The 19548-nt window shown below is 49.4% G+C and overlaps 1 protein-coding gene across 2 annotated transcripts in view; it reads right to left on the reverse strand.

Annotated features, from left to right (window-relative positions):
• The window catches only part of CASTOR1 (cytosolic arginine sensor for mTORC1 subunit 1), a 145707-nt gene that overhangs the window by 90203 nt on the left and 35956 nt on the right, over nucleotides 1–19548 (reverse strand). Inside the window, exon 2 of one of the 2 annotated variants that reach the window (XM_078667238.1) lies at nucleotides 12808–12878. In XM_078667238.1, coding sequence (XP_078523364.1) covers nucleotides 12808–12878 — 71 coding nt within the window. Of the gene's footprint in view, nucleotides 1–11141; nucleotides 11248–12807; nucleotides 12879–19548 lie in introns of those variants that run through there. The other variant, XM_078667239.1, reaches the window with a different exon arrangement.

Below are 19548 nucleotides of genomic sequence, written 5' to 3' on the forward strand. Positions count from 1 at the left end.
ATGTCAGCTTATTCCATATGTGAACTATACTCCCCCTACACCACCATTTTTTTTCCAATTTGGGGCAGAGGACCCATGCAGCCTTCTTACTGAATATCGACACTCATTTACACGTTGGGCAATCAAAGACTCTGCCGCTGTTCTTTGCTATTCATCCCCCCTCAAAAGACTCCAAAAGGGCTTTAAGCTTTTACATCGATCATATGAAAGACCGTGCGGCAGACTATCAACTTTTTGTTTTTCTGGAGCAAAGACAGGGCATACTCTGCAGAACAGGACCCTGTCGATGTGGATATCCTCTGCATTAGGTTGTTGCCACGCACTGGCCAAGCTGCAGCCCGTGGTAGGTCTGAAAGCCCTTCCCACCAGGGCTAAGGCTGATATTTTGGCGTGATTAATGTCAGGCTGCGACGTGGATATCTGTGTAAAAGTTCACAGAGCACTACTCCCATGACAGGCAGATCCGGCGGGAAGAACGCCTCTCCCGCTTGGTTCTGGAAGACTTTTGATCAGAGTCCACTCAACAGACCCTCCCATCCTGGGGAGACACAGCTTTGGTATCTGTTCTAAGGCGAGGAACATGTGGTTAGAAGTATTCATCAGAAGAACAAGTTGCTTACCTTCAGTAATTCTTTTTCTGGTGGATACTCTATCTGATCACAGTTTGCTCTTTGCCTTCCCACCACCCCGTTCCGTGGAGCGACCCCTTTTTAGCATATAAAAAAGTCCCAAGTTAGCACTTAGCACACTGTTAGCAGCAATTGTTAAAACTCTGCATCTGAGAGTGCATCTATGAAAAAACAAGAAACTGATCATAGTACAGGGGTGGGGCTTTTATGCAGCTTTGCTCCATCACTTTGAAGCGGAATGGAGGCAAACAGAAGAGCCACACAAGACCGCCTAGCATTGCATGGGAGCACTGCTACAAAGGTCTCTGCATCCAGTTTGTGGCATGGGGTAATAATCGAAGGTCAGGAATCTGTGTTTAGAGTTAGAGTGTCCAACAGAAAGAGCTTTTTGAAGGTGGGTAAAATGGTCTTTGTGTTCAGGCCTTGCTAGCATAGATTTTAGTCATTTCATAGCATCACTGTTAGACAATGTACCTACTTGCAAAGGATGAAAGGCCAATTGAACCAGCCGGCTATCGGTCACAAATGATCATGTATAAATAGACAGCTATGCTTCTACTAGCTATTACAGTGAATGAAAAAAATTAACAAGCCCTCATAGACACTCACGGAAACTCCAGTTTATTGAGAAATATTTTTATCAGGCTTGGAAAAATTCCAACAAACCCCTCACTTTATTAACTTCGCGTGTTTTCCTCATTACTGCAGTACCTCTAACGTTTTGAGCCTGCAAGCCCTTTTAGCTATTCGAAGATTTTAGTCAAATTCAAGCATTAACGCTTTTGTAACCATAATCTTTTATTTTCGCAAAGCACAGCAAAATGAATAAAAGGACAATAGCAGTTGAAGTAAATCCATGACTTCCTAATGTTAACATTTGGTTTGCATCCTCCTTTGCAGCGTACATTTAAAGTGCAAATAAAATAACAGCTTTGTCTTTTTATAATGTATCATGCGAGTGACTAATCTCCCTACAATGTATTGTTTCGTACCACATGGAAGCCTGCAATCGCAGGATAAAACACGGTCTCATTTCTATCAGAGAGAGTCGGGACTTATTTGCACACCTGCTAGAAGGACAGGAAAAGATGTAGCCGATTCAATGTAATAACTTGTTAGAGTTGGATTACAAGGTCATTAAGTTCTGCGGTAAACGGCCAAGGTTAAAGGCAGATAACAGAGCATCGCTGAAGCGGTTTTTCAAGCAATGAAAATGAAAAACGGCTTTTGGTCCTTCTAAGTTGTTCGCCAAAATACACAATATTCAGAAGAAAGAAGAGATTTTTGCCCACAATTAATTACATAAAAAGAAACAATCTCTTTGCAAGTGAATATTCATCCTGCGCTACACCTTGTTAAAATCTGATGTTGCATCAAACTGATTCAGACATGTTTAAACAACGAATTACAAACTTTTTGGCGCTTGATTTTGCATTACCGACTCCTCTTTTATTATTTATGTCTACAACCATATTCTCTCTTTCATATGAAGGAACAAAAGACCAAGGAATTAATCGGCTTATGTGAATGGTGATGGTGGGACCAAGTGCAATAAAATACCCTCTGCAGTGTGGTAACAGAACGCGGAAGGTCGCCACGGAATTTCATGATCTTACAAAGGAATTCGACCTTAAATCTAAGACAAGCATTTGCAATGCAATAGGTCTCGTATTAGGAAAGTTAGAGCTATTGATATTGTAAATGACACATTTTTTATTTAGGTTTTGTTTTTGAAAATAGAGAAATTAATAGCTTTGTCATTTACAATGCCAATAGTTATAACTCTCGCAAATGTGACACCTATAGCATTTGTAATGCAATATGTGTTGTATTTACGTGACTTACATGTATTGATTTGGGAGCTTCACAATATATGCATTATACAACATGTTCTGCCTTTTGACTGCTTGTGCATGCCTACACAGTGGTGTGTTGAGCTAGGGGTCCAGATCAGGTTTAGAAGAGGGACCAGGTCCCTCCCTCCTAATGGAAGATGTGAGTACTTTTATTTCTCAGGGAGTACATAAATGTATCACATTCCTTCATTCCTACCGCGAGTAGATTTAAGGAGTTTACTTTCTCATTGTGAAACCATTATTGTAACCTTTCCTTTATTTGAAGCTGAAAATTCACCCAATTAAACTTTTTTGCTGCGTAGAAACCCTCTTCAGCCCTAGGGGTGTCACAGTTAGAGCGTCTTCCGGTGGCAGGCCGCCGTTGACGTGAGGACAGTTCTATGTCTTTGTGGTGGGATCTTCGGTGCTCTGGCGTGGGTCTGTTAGCTCACATGTTTTCCTATTGATGGTATGTGTTTGTTTATGGCTAACATTGGAGGCCAGGGCTGGGTATCATTTATATGGTGGGGTGATTGAGTGAACCACTGGGATAGTGGATGTTCATAACAAGAGATTGAAAAATGCCATCTGACAAAGACATGAATTCCACTGACAGGTGTGGAAAGAGGAGCGTGTGCAGAGTCGTGACTGCCAGGCCAGAATGAGAAGAGAACTGAGGCGGTAGCTCGGTGGGTTCATGTGCTTTCTGATCTCCAAGTCCAATCCCACGGGTGCTGACTCAGCGTTGAGCCATCAATGGCTCTGGAGTGAAAGCCCTACTCGTGACAATTGCTATTCACACCCCCTACTGGCAAAACACATATTTAATCATGTTCTCCAAGTGTTATGATAATGTAAAAAATCAGAAGCGGAAGCTCAGAAAGTAGGTTTGTAAAGATGCATGCCTTGAGCCCTCTCAATGCACATCACCTCCCACACTTCCGTGTATTGGGGTTATTTTAGCTGCAGGGGCCGCGCTCGCAGCTCCTGGAAGCCCCGTCCGCGCCGGCTTCGGTTACGCGCCCGGCACCTGTTGTGGTCAGTTTGGCTGCGGACGGCCGGGCATGCCCCGGAGTGGACCCCTGCTCACACCACACACAGCCTGGACCTCGGCAGCCTGCTGTCCGCCGCCTCCCCCCGAGCAGCGAGCCCGTGTCCGCAGCGCGAAGAGCAGAGAGCAGCGCCTAGGCGCCGGGCTGCAGCGTCCTGGCGCTTTGTGAGCGCCAGTGAGAATGGACGTGCTGAATTGGAGTGGGATCTATTTGTTTGCTCGTTCAAGGCACCGTTCCTGGCTGGCCAGGCGGACCCGGACATCTTGCACAAAAGTTCTCGTTTTACCTACAGTGTGCACGGACTGCTTGTGGCAGCCGGAGGTCCGAAGCCAGCATCTTTACCAAACTTGTGTTTGGACTTACTGCCCGGGTACAACCTTATCTACTCCTGTGAGTTCACTGCAGGGTGTCGGCGTGCTGCTAGTCCAATAAAACGTGTATGCATTGTTCGTGGTAATTTTTATTTGACCAACAAGTAAACCCTAGATTTTGACATTGTTTATTTGCTTTTGAGAGCCCCTCTGCTGCCTCTTGTCTCCTAGAGGGCGGGACTTCCGGCTTCGGAAGCCCGCGCACGCGCCCACAGAGAGAAGCCGCGCCTACGGAGAGAAGCAGTGCCGGCGACGCGGGGCTCCCATGCCCTAGAGAGAGCCCCGCGGTGGCGGCTGAAGACCGGAGTGGCGGTAAGTGGGCGGGCGGGGCGCTTGGTGCACTTGTGTGTGTGTGTGCCGTGTGTGTATGCGACAGCGGGGGTGGGTTCTCTCTATGTGTGGGTGCGCGCGTGCATGGGCGCTCGTGTGTGTGTGTGTGTGTCTCTGTGTATGCGCATGCGTGTGGGGTGTTGGAGCTTCCCAGGAGACAGCAGCTGAGCGCGTTCGCTCGCGTGGCCTGCGCCGATCGCCTTTGCGCGCGGCCAGGTGCTGTCTCATGGGAAGCAGACCCAGCGACAAAAGATCTCCTGGCGGACACAGCGCTTACGCGCTGTTACACCACGAGACCTAAAAAAGGAATGTGTTCTTCTGTAACGCAGCTGGTGTGCATGTAAAGTGAAATACTACCAGGTAAACAAGAGGGTCTAAGGAAAGTTTACAGACCTGCGCGGATACATCCCCATTCCGTATAGATCAACAACATTGAATTCGTGGGTCCCTAGAGCACAAATACAAACTAGTAACCTGAGCAAACCAACAGGAAATAGCAAATCAAGGAAGTCCTATTTAAGAGGATGGAATCCCATCACCCACCAAGGTGGCTTGCTTCATCATTTGGGATCTCCTCTTGGCTACAACCTGGTGCAGCCAAGGAGCTACAACTGCTAGCTGGTGTATAGGAGGAGCTCGCGGATGTTTTAGTGTTATCCGGGGGCTGCACAACATAGGCATCAAAGGAGCCGCTCTCAGGTGGATCATCTTGTTCCTCACCGGAAAAACACAAAATATTCACCTTGTCCTCTGAAACCAAGAGTACCCCAATGATCATCCCTCTGCCCCACCCTCTTCAATAAACAACACCTCTGTCCAACATCGCCAAAACCCAGACTCAACATTATATCCTCCGCCGACAACACAAAATTCATCCTCTCCGAAGACACCACCAACACCAACTTCTGCAACTGCATGAAAGAGGTCGTCAACTGGATGAAGGACAACTGCCTGAAGCTCAACACGAACAAGACAGAGGTACTGACTTTTGGAAACAAAAGCTCCCCATGGGACCCATCCTGCTGGCCCTCAGAACTGGAACCTACTCCTACCCTCAATGACCACACTAGGAACCTAGGCATAATTCTGGACAACAAGCTAACCACGTCTCCTCCACTAGCTTCTTCATACTCTGCATGCTTCGTTAGATATTGAAATGGCTAACCCCAAAGCTCAAGACGTACAATAACCCAGGTCCTCGTCTTCAGAAAACTGGACTACCGCAAGGCTCCCTATGCAGGGATTGCAGCTAACATGACTAAAGAACACCACAGCCAGACTCATCCTAGCACTCCCTAGATGAACCCACATCACCCCCTATATCAGGGAACTCCACTGGCTCCCTGTACAGAAAAGATCCTCCCAGTTCACATTCCTGACCAATACATACAAGGCACCTACACAACTGCAGGCCCACCTACTTGAACCACTGCCTGAATTTCCATCAGCTCACCAGACACCTCCACTCTGCGTCCCCTTCGCTGACCCACACCCACCACATCGGACGAAGCAGATGCGGAGATCGCCCCATTCGCCTACCTTGCAGCAAAGACATGGAACAAGCTACCTTTTTATCTATGGACCTACCCATCTCTTGCAGAGTTCCAAAAGTCCCTGAAGTCCCAGCTAGGCTAATCAACTGGACCCTGTGCCAGCGCCTGGATTCCCTGACAAGTGACAAGCAGGGGCGGCTCCTCCATGTGGGTGGAGGAGTGTCGCCCCACTGCTTTCTCGCAGTGCGAGAAGTAGAAGGAGAAGGCAGGGTTTGCTTGGGGGCGGGAGGGTGGGGCTTCCTGGCCCAGGCAGGGGATGAGTGGCTTGCCCACTGTTGTGGGCACTGACTGTTTAGTCAGCCCTAGGGCCGACCAAACTAGGACCAACCAAACCAGGGCTGACCAAACCAGTTATGCGCACTCTGCATTTTCTCTATGTAGGCTGCATATGCCCCCCCACCCCCCACCCAGCCCGCAAGTCACACCGGCCGCGACTGGTGGCAAGTAGTGCTCTATAAATCTACCGATTGATTTATTGACATCCCAGAGGTACACCAACACGTCATTCACATATAGGGAGACCGCTTCCCAAGTCTGACCCCCTTTGGATAACCCATTGTGGGACCTGTAGGCAGAATAAACCTGCAAGTGGCTCCAGAGCAAGTGTAAAAATGATCAGTGAAAAACTACAGCCCCATCGAGCATCCCTGTATATTCCAAAATGGGCCGAGAGCTCTCTGTCTGGAGTGGTGTAAAGCAGGGCTATCCAGCATAATATCTCAGTGCCAAGCCCAGTTCTCTTCAACACTTCCATGAAGTAGGGCCACCTAGGGTGTCAAATGCCTTCTCAATGTCGAGAGAAAGTGGGGTGTGCGGAGGTAATGCCAGTCGGTTTTCTTCTGTAAGTCGAAAGAGACATCTTAGGTTTAGGAAGGTTTTTCTTCCTGGGAAAAAAACGTTCTGGGCAAGATGAACCAGAGTGGGGAGGTATAACAGAAGTCTATTGACAATGACTTTCCTGAGGATCTTATAGTCTGTATTCAGAAGGGACAGAGGTCTGTATGAGCTGACTTTCAACAGGCCCCTTCCCGGTTTTGGCAGGACTATTATCGCCTTTCACATAGACGGAGGGAGTGCACCCTCATACACCAGGAGGAATTTTGTAGCAAGAGTGGCTCTGTAAGTAGAGTAAAACTTTACAGGGAATCCATCCATCCCAGGAGTTTTAGTGCATACTATCTGTTCAATTACTAGGCCGACCTCCTAAACAGTCAACACTTCGTCTGGGGTATGACGCTGTAAGGGATCAAGTCATGAGGATGGGTAAGTTGTCCAAATATTCCAGAAATGTGACACCCCCTTGACCTGGCTCCTCCTGATAAAGTGTGGTATGATAGTTAAAACGTGCTTAATTGATGTCAGTCTGGTTGCTCAAGATTTCCCCTGTTGGGGATCTAATAGCGTTTATGTGGGGCCTAAGGACAGCAGACTTCAAGAGCCATGCCAATACCTGTGCTGCTCGGCCCCCCTCCACATGTTGCTTGGCCACAAAGTCCACATAGCCTTGTAGCACGGCTCCGGACCCGCCTCCCTGTGTTCCCTTCTGAGGCGAGTGACCATCTCTTAACTCCCTGCTCCCGTCCCTACCCGCACCTCTGCACCTACACAGCATATTCAAGACCAATGAGTTGCATCTGCAAAGTGCGTTGTACCCACAGGAGGTTTTGATGCACAGAGCCCATATACCGATCTTAAAGGCGTCCCACTCCAGCAGTTTACGAAGGTCTAGGACGGTCCTGTGTGTTTCTTGAAAAAGATCAATACGCATCAGCTTACGACGCAAATAGGAATAGATAATATGTGGACGTCCAGGGGTGGCCATTCCTCAAATATTCCAAGAGAAATATTGAACGAGGTTATTTGTTCAGGTGGCGCGCTGTCATGTTGTATCAATGTTCCAACTAGAGTCTTCCCTGATAGCCAAACCCCTTATTGTGGCAGTGTCATGATACCGTAGTTCCTTGCTGTGTAAACTCATAACTAAGACCCCAACTTCTCTTCCCTGGTCGGGACAATAACTATTCCACAACAATATAGAAACCACAACCAGTAACCCAGTAACCACTTGGGGGTGGCAGGGGGGGGGGGGGGTTCATGCAATAGTAAATAGGAGGGTGGTCGGTGACTGAACCAAGGCTGCATGCAGTTATTACTTAAGACCTCCTCCCTATGCCGCGGGGAGAATCACACGGCCCCCAAACCAATACTTTGATAAGGAGATTACAAAAGTCAGAGGCCCCAGCCCAGGGCCTCATATCACTGGACAGGATGTCATTGGTGCAAGTTCAGGACCAGTTCGCAGTTCTACCTGAATGTTCAAGGGAGAATACCAGCACCCACTCAGGTGAAACAGAGACAGGGCTGGTGGACGCCAGGGACAAGGTGTGCCAAGACTCCCGCTTCGCAACTGCCATACGCGTTCATGTGTTGTCTGCTCAATAGTGGGATTGCCCCTGGGCAGTCTGCACAGTTGGCGTCTCAAGTGCGATGGGTTTCAGCCTTCAGTTTGGCACATAGTGCAAGGCGGCATAGATAATCCTTTCATCTCTAGCCATTACCAGTTAGCTTTCGGTGTTGTGAAGAAGTGTATAGTTCCAGCATCCACTACGTAGTTTGGCCGGAACATACATGAATACTCTAGCTCCAATTGTCATAGAGACTGCTTGATCGGCATAAAGGACCTTCCTAAGTATCTGCACTTCTGCAGTGTAGTCTGGGTAGATGCCCACTGCCCAGTCTCCGGGGGCCTTGGATTCTTGCGACCTGCATGAAACTGTTTCTATAAAAAGTGGACCAACACTGGCCTGGGTGGGGAGTCAGGCGGTGGGGCCCGGCCCGGGACTCTATGGGCCATTTCCACAGAAAAGAATGTGGATCTCTTGCCACCCACTTCTGTATGAAGGAGCCAGTCCTCTACAAAGAGTTCTGTATTAGGGCTTCCAACCCTTCTAGGAGGCACACCAATCAGATATTATTCCAGTGCAAACGACCTTCTGCGTCCTACTATCTATCACATAGGTGGGAAACCTCTGCCTGCAGAGCTTTTATTTGGGATTGCATCTCCAGCACCAAGGGGTGCATCTCCGCAAGCGTAGTTTCGTGCTCTTCCATGTTATTCCTAAAGTTGGCTTGAACGGTCCGCAGAAGACCTATGTCAAACACCAATGCAATTTGGGCTCCAGAGAGTTTTTCACATCTTTAATGGCATGAAGCAATTGCTCAAAGTGGTCACTTTGCACCTGTGCAACCAGAGGGGATGCGCCCCATAATCTGAGCAGGTAGAGCTTGCCTCCCCCGTCAGTGCTGCATTTGGCAGGGCACTTCTTCACCATGACTGGGACTGAAAGTGACGTCCAGCACACAACAGGAGGTCCTGACTAGCTTCACTTATTTGGGTGGCCCTTTTAGCAGTAATATGGCATGGAAGACGCATCTTAGCAAAGAGACTCTGAAAAGTAAGCAAATAACGGCAGCAATTAAAAAATAATACAACGCCTCTCTTTCTAAACTTATTCGGCCCGCTATCCAAATATTCAAAGCTAGGGCTTTAGGGTCAAACTTATATGGGCCTGAATTATGGGGCATTTCCTGTCTTGCAACACTAACTATTGCTGAAAACAAATTCCTACAGAATTTGGTTTCTCTTCCTCCTAGCACGCCCTTGATCCCCTTTTTTAGGGACCTGGCCTTACGAAACCTCCAGGACAAAACCAGACTCCATCCATTGTTATATTGGAGGAGGTTTTGGTCCACTCCTGAACTATACCACAGTCCTCTAGGATGTCATTGCGGCTCGACACTCAGTATCTATCCCCCGGCTTAAACACATCAAACTTGCACTAGACTATTTTAGGGCCCCCGAACTTTTAACCCAAGCAGCCACTATAAACTTCCCTTCTAAAACTATCTTAAATAAGCTATACTGGTCAGCGGTCAAGGCAAAATAAGCCGCAAGAACAGATCTGCCTGCCTTAACACAAACGTTCCTAGACATCAAGCCCGGAACAGCTATGAGTCTTATTGGGACCATGTGACCATATCTTGTGATAGCAAATTATATTTCCAATTTAGAGTGGGTACCTTGCCGTTAAGAGCTTTCACGAAGATTATTCGGGCGAAGAACAGGGGAAGAAGAGGAGTATAATGAAATATTTTCTTTCGTACGAACTGGCAATAAAGCAGAAAATAGGACGAGAACAATAGTGTAAACCATGTGGGTATGTAAATGTTTTGACATGAAAGTAATGGAATTGAACATGAACCAAATGCCAATAAAATATGTTAAAAAAAAAAGCTTTCACGAAGAACTGGTCGGGTGAGGCTACGGATACTTGTCCTGCTTGTCAGTCTCAGACTGAGAGTGTTCCACATGTCCTCTTCGCTTGTCCTGCTTACGCCCATCTGCGCAAGCTCTGGCTGGCTCCTATTTGCAGGAGAATAAGTCACCGAAGCCATTTATTGACTCTTCTATTTTGAGATCCGATTGTTCCTCACCAAATACTAAACTGCTTTCCCAATTTTTGGGTGCCAAGTGGAATTTGAGTAGGAAATGTGCATCTTCTGTTAGCAATCCTTTACTTACTTTTAAATACGAAATTGTATTTTACCTTTATTTAATGATAATTGTATACTCTCTAATCAGGAAATTGTTTATGTTAAGCTGCAATACACGTGCAGACTTTTAATATTTTATTCTATGTTTATCTAAATTATGTACGTACTGTATTTTTATGGTCCTGGTGATCGAAAAAAAGTTATTTCAAGTCCAGATTAGGTCCAAAAGTACAGTATTTAACCACACCCACTTTCAGAGGGCCGAAGATCCAAGCCACCTCAGTCTTCAGTTGCACGTGCTGTGGGGGTGCTAAATGTTAAAAAAAACAGGGGTGGAGGTTCAGCAGACTATGGGAGAGCCCTGATCACAGGGCCTCCCCACCGCTTCCTCCTTTCAGTCGTCAGCCAACTCCCATCCACTGCGCAACCGCCTTAATTCCTAGGGACTCCAGTCCTCAAGAGGGTGCCTAGAGCCAGCGCAAACTGAAGGCCAAGGGCTGGGTGGACAGGGCCCATCACACCAGGGAGTCCAGTTTATGGCCCTCTGAGTAACGAAGGATCAATGAGGCTTAGCTCTGGACCAACCCTCTAGCAATTGTCTAAGTATTGGGGTTGGGAGAATGTATGCCAGGCAGCCTTCCCCCTTATGGCCTTAATGTCTATCCGGGAGCAGGACGCTGCAGCCACTGTAAGGGAAAGGTTGTGCCCCACCTCAGCACGCACCATATAACTCCCAGTGCGTGTTTCCCAAATCAAAGGACTCATGGCTTCCCTGGCTGTTGTGCAGTCCACAGGAGAAAAGGTTGCAGCGCGGTACCTGATGCTGTTGCAATACGGCCCTGAAGAATCCAGCGAGCCGCGCTTGTAGGCCGCTGTCTCCTCCCAGCCTGCATCGCATGACAAAACATACCAGCCTATGGTCGATAAACGCAGGGCTGATCCGGCTAGGTCCGCCCTAAACCTGGATCACGTGCAGCACAGGGAGGAAGCTCACAGGATGATGCCAACGGGCTTGAGACAGAGTTCTTTCACTCCGCGTTTGTTCCAGTCACCATCTTGGACACGTCGCCTCAATGCCCAGGCTAGTGCTACTCCTTATATTTAAACTTGTCTGTTAATTTTTTTTAAATGTATTTCAAATTCAACAGCAAATTGGGATATGTCAGAAATTCATCAGGCAACACGCTTTATGTTCTTGAAGTAAAGTTTTTCAAGGCTTCATGGGCAAATATATTAAAATGAATTTCGGCAAAGGGTTCTAAATAACCGAGTAGGATAAAGATAATAGGAAATATTTAATTTGCCCAATGTACAATGGCAGTCTGAGCACTCCTGAGTAGTTAGTGGGTTCGGATCCTGAGAAGATCAGAGCCAATAAAAAGAGAGCATAAAAGATCCCCTATATGTCAGTATTAGCAGCCCTGGCAGGCTTAAGCGTGAATGCTATAACCAAAGTCTGGCAATTCAGTGTTGCTAATTCAGGTTCATTACAGCAGCTAACATCTGCTTCATGTAAAACTATCCTTCGTTCCTCCAGGTTTTTCCCATATGTCCAGGTATTGGTAAAACTAAGGAGGTAGTATTGCTTCAGAAGGTTAAGACACCAACACTGCGAGTGGCGCAGTGCCTCTCAAATCAGAGTGTGTTCACCTGTAACTGCAGCACAACAAAAAAAATTGTACGATGGTCAAGGCATAAAAAAATGCACGCCACAGAATGTAAGTAACTGTAGTTACTAAAAGAAGAAACATGCATTAGTGATTTTAAAAAGAACGTCACGTCCAGTATAGCGTTTTGTTAAAAAACAATATATAATTACTGTTTAGGATACGTTCTACATTAATGTGTGCACTACTCCTGCGTCTCAACAGACTGTTTTTGGTACCAGCTGCACACAAAACTGTGTTAATAGGAAATGCAAGTTTTTAAAAACATTTTTATGAGAGTACAGACATTTTTTTTCCTGCTAAATATCCCCGATTTATATCTAGCCCTAAACCATCCATCCCTCCCTCACCTGGTACTAATGCAGTAGCAGAGCCAAAAACTGCGGTCCTTTTAAAAATATTATGGCTATGTTTTCCTCAGCACCAAGATTCCTTTAAAAAACGAGGTTGCAATTCTGGATAGAGAGATACTTTCAGAATTATATTTTTGTTAAAAGCAAAATAAAAAGCGAAAAATTATGCTTTCCTTTCTTTACACGTGGCTACATTTTTTTTAATGTTGCTAGTAAGTGGCTAGAAAAACCAACGGGAACAAATGAGACCCAGCGAGAGTGAATAGGAAATTTTAAAGATGGGAGGAATGGAAAGAAGAAAAACACGCACACACCGAAAGAACATGTTATCACATGGTGCTCCCGTGAGATAAGGAACCCTTGGCAGCTGGAAGCATTTAAATACCAAGGTCAATTAATTCTAACAACATGCTGGAAAGTTTACAGCAGGCAAATTGTTTGAAAGTCTCAATAGGCCCCGTACCTTTAAAGCCTTCTTCATCCAGCATGATTGTGTAGTCCTCAGGGGTTTCAGTCAGGCTGAAAAACTTGCACCTGCAGAAAGAACCAGTGAAAGATAAGTAATAGAACATGCCCCCCTCTGTCCCTTCTACAAAAACACCACCTTTCTGGTAAATCACCAAGTTCTTCCAAGACAGACAATGCTTCTCTCTAAAGGTAGGGCTGGGCACACTACTCCCACAAATAAAGTCCATACAGTTCACTACATGTAGAGAAAATTTAACAGCAGCATTAGAGGAACACAACTCTCTACAAGGCCAGTCCATACACAACTATTGCATCTAGGGGGAGGAGATAGTAAAATAACCACTCTCCCTTCGACTCGGAATATAGCATGCTAAACATGGTACAGGAAGACATCTACGTGTGGATCCCAAAACATGAGAACGAGAAGCAGTCACTCCGCTGGAATATTATTTCTTTTTTTTTGTAAAATTTTTTTATTTTGCAAAACACAGAGATAAAACAGTAAACAAAAGTCACCGCATCGGGTGCATAGATGGTCCCATACAGTGGGAAAGCAATAATGCAAGACGAGGCAATAATGCAGTGCAAGAGAAGCGAGTAGATGCCAGGCTCCAACATCCGCAGAAAAGATGTAGTCTCGAATGTAACCCCAGTTGGGGAATACGTCTAGTCCAGCCGGTAGAAGTTCAGAGTCACAAAGCCATCAAACTAAGCCTCGTCCCAGCGGCACATATGCCCCAATAGCGGAACACAAACTTAACTTCCCCCATCCCAACCCCCCCCCCTCCCGTGACGGCGCCTCATCCATTCCTCATTCATCCATCACACACACTTAGAACTGAAACAGATGTAGGGTCCTCAGCGATGCCGGGCAAACTGCCGAGGGTAAACCAGTAGAGAGAAAGGACACCAGGGGGCCCCATGTGTGCTTAAAGTTTTTGTAGTTGCCTAGGAAGATGTCCGCCATTCTCTCAAGACTCAGAAGCCTCCACAGCCTAGCGTGCCAAAGTGAGATCGCCGGTGCCTCTTTCCGCTTCCATGCGGCCGCCAGCGTGAGCTTGGCAGCGCCGAGGCAGAGCCATAGAATCTTCTTGTCTGCGCGCGTCTGGTGCTCAAGGCCAGGATCCCGCAGGCCCAGGACCACGGATGCCAAAGAGTCATCAATGGGATACTGCAAAATATCTTTAATATGGGATAGAATCTCGTCCCAGAAGGGTCTGATGACCGGGCAATCCCACCAGATGTGGCGGAAGTCCCCCAGTAGGCCACAGCCCCTCCAACATCTATCCGAAACTACCGGGTAAATACGGTGAAGTCGGGCGGGGACCATGTACCATTGTGTGAGAGTCTTCAAATGAGCCTCCCTCAGTAGAATTGAGTGGTTAAATTGCGTCATGTCCCTCCACAACGCCGACCATTCTCCATCGGCGATGTCCCTCCCCACCATCTCCTCCCACTGTTCCATGTAACGCGGTCTAGGAGAAAGGGCAGAACGAAGCAACAGTTGGTATAGAAAGGAGATGGCCCCCTTCATGGCAGATGTTTTCAGCAGAAAGGCCTCAAATTCGGAGAGAGGCCTCGTGGCAGCCTCCCGAACTCCTGGTGACGTGGCCCAGTGGAGCAGTTGCATATGCCTGTATTTTTCAGTTGGCTGCACATGGTAATCCCGCATGCAATTCTCAAAAGTCAGGGGATCAGAGCCATGGAACAGATGGAGCAATGCGCGGCATCCTCCCTCCCTCCAAGTATCAAAGGGACCCTCGGCGAGTGCCGGCTGGAACGCCGGGTTGAAATGCAATGGAGTGAATGGAGACGGGAAGGTCGTCCATCGCTCATCCCCCGCCAGGGTGTCCCACACTTTCAGTGTAGTCCCTGTGGGCGTACTAATGTACGCGTTCAACGGTCGATCACGCTTGGGCTTCCAGGCCAAATCCCAGATGGACCGGCCAGTCACGCTCCGGTCCATATGCAACCAGTGTTTGTCGGAAAATTGCTGTGACCATTCCACCATGACTCTTAGTTGGGCAGCTTTATAATAGAGGTGTAGGTCCGGGAGGCCGACCCCTCCGTCAGCCCGCAACCGTCGCAAGAGTGCAAACGAAAGCCGAGCCCTACCTCCCTGCCAGACAAATTTTAAGATCAATGTTCTGAGCTGTCCAAAAAATGAAGTGCTCAGTGGAATCGGTAGGGCCTGAAAGAGATACAAGTATTTAGGGAGAAGGACCATTTTAATGGCATGCACCCTACCCAACCATGACAGGAATTTGGGCTTCCACTTCTCCAGTTCGGCCCGCGTCTTAGCCACCAAGGGCGGGAAGTTGGCTGCAAATAAGCCACCCACCGTGGGGGTGAGGTGGACTCCTAAGTAAAGTATCGAGCCCGAAGCCCAGGGTAGCGGCGTCGAAGTGCCTACCCGAGCAACGTCGGCTTGTGATAAGGTTAAATTCAGGACATAAGACTTGCCGTAGTTTACCTTGAAGCCAGCCACTCCCTCGAATTCCAGCAAAAGATCCCGCACGCATGGGAGAGAGTTAGCGGGGTCAGCCACTGATAGCAGAACATCATCCGCAAAGAGAGAGATTTTGTGCTGCTCCCCTGTGAATGGAATGCCCTTCACCCCCTCATGCTCCCGGACCGCCATCGCCAAGGGTTCAATGCTAAGCGCAAACAATAAGGGAGAGAGGGGGCATCCTTGTCTGGTACCTCGCGAGTGCTGGAAGAAGGCCGATAGGTGGCCGTTCACCGCCACCCTCGAGCGCGGGCTACAGAAATTAGCCCTCACCATGGTGATGAACCGGTCGGAGAACCCAAACGCCTGCAACGCGTGGAATAGAAAGCTCCAGTCCACGCGGTCGAAGGCCTTCTCCGCATCTAGGCCTACCAATACCGCCGGAATGTGGAACCTGTTCGCCTTCTCAATGAGATGAATCACCCTGCGCGTATTGTCGTGCGTTTGGCGGCCTTTGATAAAACCGGATTGATCCGGATGTACAATCGCCGGTAACAAGTCCTGGAGGCGGCTCGCTAGTATCGCCGAATACAGCTTCGCGTCAATATTAAGCAAGGCTATGGGGCGGAAGGAGGGACAGAGCTCAGGATCCTTCCCCGGTTTCGGCAGGACCGTAATCACCGCTTCCGCCAGAGTCCCGGTATTCACTCCGGACGTAGCCATGTCATTAAAGAGGGCAACTAGAAAGTCGCACACCTCAGTTGCGTAGGTTTTATAGAAGACAGCAGTGTACCCATCCGGGCCGGGGGCTTTATGTAATTTCAAGTTTTTAATGGCGGAGAGGACTTCCTCCCTCGAGATCGGAGCCTCTAACAGATCGTTCCACGCCTTGGAGACCTGTGGGAGCGGTAAGCGCTGCAGGAACTCCCGCTGCGCCGTCGCATCCAACTCCTCGCCCGTATACAAATCGGCATAAAAGCGGCCAAATATGTCCGCCTTCGCCCCGTCTCGATGATGGAGAACTCCTGCGGGGTCTCTGATCCCTCCTATATATTCTCGTTCCCTCTTGTCCCGCAATTGCCGGGCCAAGTGTCTGCCAATCTTATTGCCACTAGAGTATGAATGTCGCCCCAATCGCAAGAGAGTAAGCTCGGCTCTATTTGCATAGTGAGCCTTCAATTTGCCCCTAACCGCCGTAAGCGGACGCAGGGTCACCCTCGAGGGATTGAGCTTATGAGCCCTCTCGAGTTCAAGCACCTCGGCTTCCAGTGCGTCCCGCTCCTTTCTACGCAGGGTGTTAAGTTGCGAGTTGAGGCCCAAGCACGTCCCTCTGATCGTCGCCTTAAAGGCGTCCCATGTAGTCGTCAGAGAAGTATCCGACGGTGGATTGCACTCGAAAAATTCACGGATGGCCAGGCGTAAGGCTTGATTGGAAACCTCATCCCTGACCACTGACGCCGGGAAGTACCACTTCCGGCTCGCGGAGTCGGGTGGCGCCCAACGGAGAGTGAGCACCAAGAGACTGTGGTCCGATACCGAAATCGGAAGAATGGCGGCATCTAAAATGTTCCCTCTGAGGGACCGGCTAAGAAAAATGTGATCCAAGCGAGAGTAGGAGTGGTGCACATGTGAAAAGAATGTGTAGTCTTTCATGGCAGGGTGGAAAATTCGCCATCCGTCTACTAGACCCAACTCCCCCACCCCTTGCTGCGTGGAATCCGAAAAGACCCCTGTGTCCGCCCTACGCCCCCCCGAGCTGTCCAAGTCCCTGTCCCACACCAAGTTAAAATCTCCCAACAGGAGCAAGAGCCCCTCCGCAAAGTCCCCAATCTTCTCCAGCAATTCTTGCAAATACTTGTTCTGACCCGCAGTGGGCAAATATACTACCACAAACGTACACAACCTGCCCTGAATGTGCCCCTTAACCATCAGCCATCGACCCTCCTTGTCATGTCGGACCTCCACCGGCTGAAAATGCAACGTAGCCCTGAACAGAAGCGCCACCCCCCGATGCTTCGTAACAGCAGAGGACCTGTAAACAATGGGGTATGCCCTATGGCGAAGCCTCGCCTCATCCTTTCGTGCCAAGTGGGTTTCTTGCAATCCAACTACATCAAGTTGATGATCCATCACATACTTCAGTACTCTCTGCCGCTTCTGTGGCGAATTCAAGCCCTTAACATTCCACGTCCCTACACTAAGCGGCATAGCGGAAAGAAAACCCAAAAATCGCTCTCAGCATGCCAAGTGCCACCCACCCCGCATTCAGCCCCGCCATCAGGCAGCAGACAACCAGTAGCTTCCAGAACGTACGTGGCACTAAGGTGCCAGCAGTAAAGTACGTACTCAGCAGCAGACACACAACAAACATCCCCTTCGGCCCTCCGTCACGGGTCCCTCCCCACCGTCCCCAACAACCCCCATCCCCACCCCACCCCAGTAGATAAGCAATCCAAGCATAGCACAAGTCACAGAGCCCCCCCAACCCCGAGCCCCCAAACTCCCCAACACCCAACCCTACCCGTAGAGAAAGAAACAACAAACAAAAGAAGTGGAAATCATAAAGGATAAAGAGAATACTCATCAGGTCCAGTAGTCCAAAGTTCGTGAGGGGCCTTCCTAACTGGAAGTGGAGCAGGGGTGCCAGTTGGTCAACCCCCGCGGCCATGGTCTGAGGTGTCTTCCCAAAAAGTACATCCATACCCAGACCAAGGCAACGAAGCCCCCCCAGCGCCGATCCTGGTCAGATCAAATCCGTGGTGGTCATGCCGCTCCAGAGCTTTCTTGCGTATCCGCCAGAGTGGCTGAGGCCACCGAAGCCACTGCTTCGGCCCTTTCCTGCAAACCAGAGGCACGATCCGGCCGCCGCCGGTCTGGGGAAGCCCCAACCCTATGCCATGAGGACGAGCGGTGGCGTCTCCTAGATGGCGAAGCACTCGCCTCCTGTGAGGAAGGGACATCCTGTAGACCCAAGAGGTCTTTTGCTGCTTGAAGAGAATTAATCTGTGCCAGCCGATTCTGCCATCGGAAGATGATCCTGAAGGGGTGGCCCCATGAGTAGGAGATGTTACGTTCTCTCAAGAAGGTAGTCACCGGGCGAAACTCCCTTCTCTTCCGCAGCGTGGAGGCTGCCAAGTCCTGGAACAGCTGAGGGGCATGGCCCCTGAATTGCAGTGACGTGATGGCCCTGGCTTTGCGGAGAATGCGTTCTTTGATTTGGAAATCATGAACACAGACGAGGATGTCAGGAGGGGGACCCCTTCCTCGCCTAGGCAGACCCACTCTGTGTACTCTATCCATCTCGATTTCCCTCACCTCCTCCTCGTCCAAGATCTGTAAAAACAAGTCCCGGACGTAACCACGCAGGTCTCCCGCCTCACCATCCCACGGCACCGCCCGAATGCGGATGTTGTTCCTCCTGGAACGGTTTTCCAGGTCCTCCGTGTGCAACTGTAGGTCCAGATTCTGTTCGGTGAGGCGGATGATATCTTGTTGCAGCAAGTGCACATCGTTAGCCATGCTCAAATCATGGTCCTCCAGGGTCGCCACTCTCTCGCCAATGCCGTCCACGTCTCTGCGCACTTCCCTCAGGTCAGAGGCCAACTGAGCCTTGAGCTCAGAAATATCCTCCTTAATGGATGCAAATAGTTCAGACATGAAGGCCTTAGTAGCAGGCGCCTCGTCATCCGACACCTTCTGCGAGCCACTGGCCCCCGGGGACGCCGGCTGCTGAGAGGACTTGGAAGCTCCATCCTTACCCTGTCGACCCCCCTTGCGTGACACGGTGGTCATCTTGGCTGGTGACACGCAGACCGGGGGAACAGACCCCCCCAGTCAGACAGGATACAGGCGCTATGGGAGCTCGTGGAGCCCGAGGATCGCAACGCTTCTTACCAGGCAGCTCGAATGGAACCCCCTCACTATCCAGGGATCACCGGAAGGCAGATCTGAAGCAGGCGAGCCACATGCTGGGGGTCAGGGGACCCTACCACCAACTAGGTGCGAGCAGGAGGCAGGGCTCCTCAGGGCAAGGCAGTCACAGTCCACTCCAAGGGTAGCGCTGTCCACGCCGTGGCCTCCGGGAAGTAACTGAACCGGAACTGCGTCAGATGCAGATGAGATGCGGACCCAGGGGGCAAGGGTGCAGCAGTCCGGCCCCAGCAATCCGGTCCCCTAACGGGGTCTGTGATCCAAACGGTTCTGCACTGCTCACTCGAGGCCGTGGATCACGACGCCGGTCGCCCTGGCACCACGTGGCAACTGCAATCGTCCAGCCAGCCCCCGCCT

The sequence above is a fragment of the Lissotriton helveticus genome, chromosome 11, assembly GCF_964261635.1.
Source record: "Lissotriton helveticus chromosome 11, aLisHel1.1, whole genome shotgun sequence".
NCBI classification, from domain to species: Eukaryota; Metazoa; Chordata; class Amphibia; order Caudata; family Salamandridae; genus Lissotriton; species Lissotriton helveticus.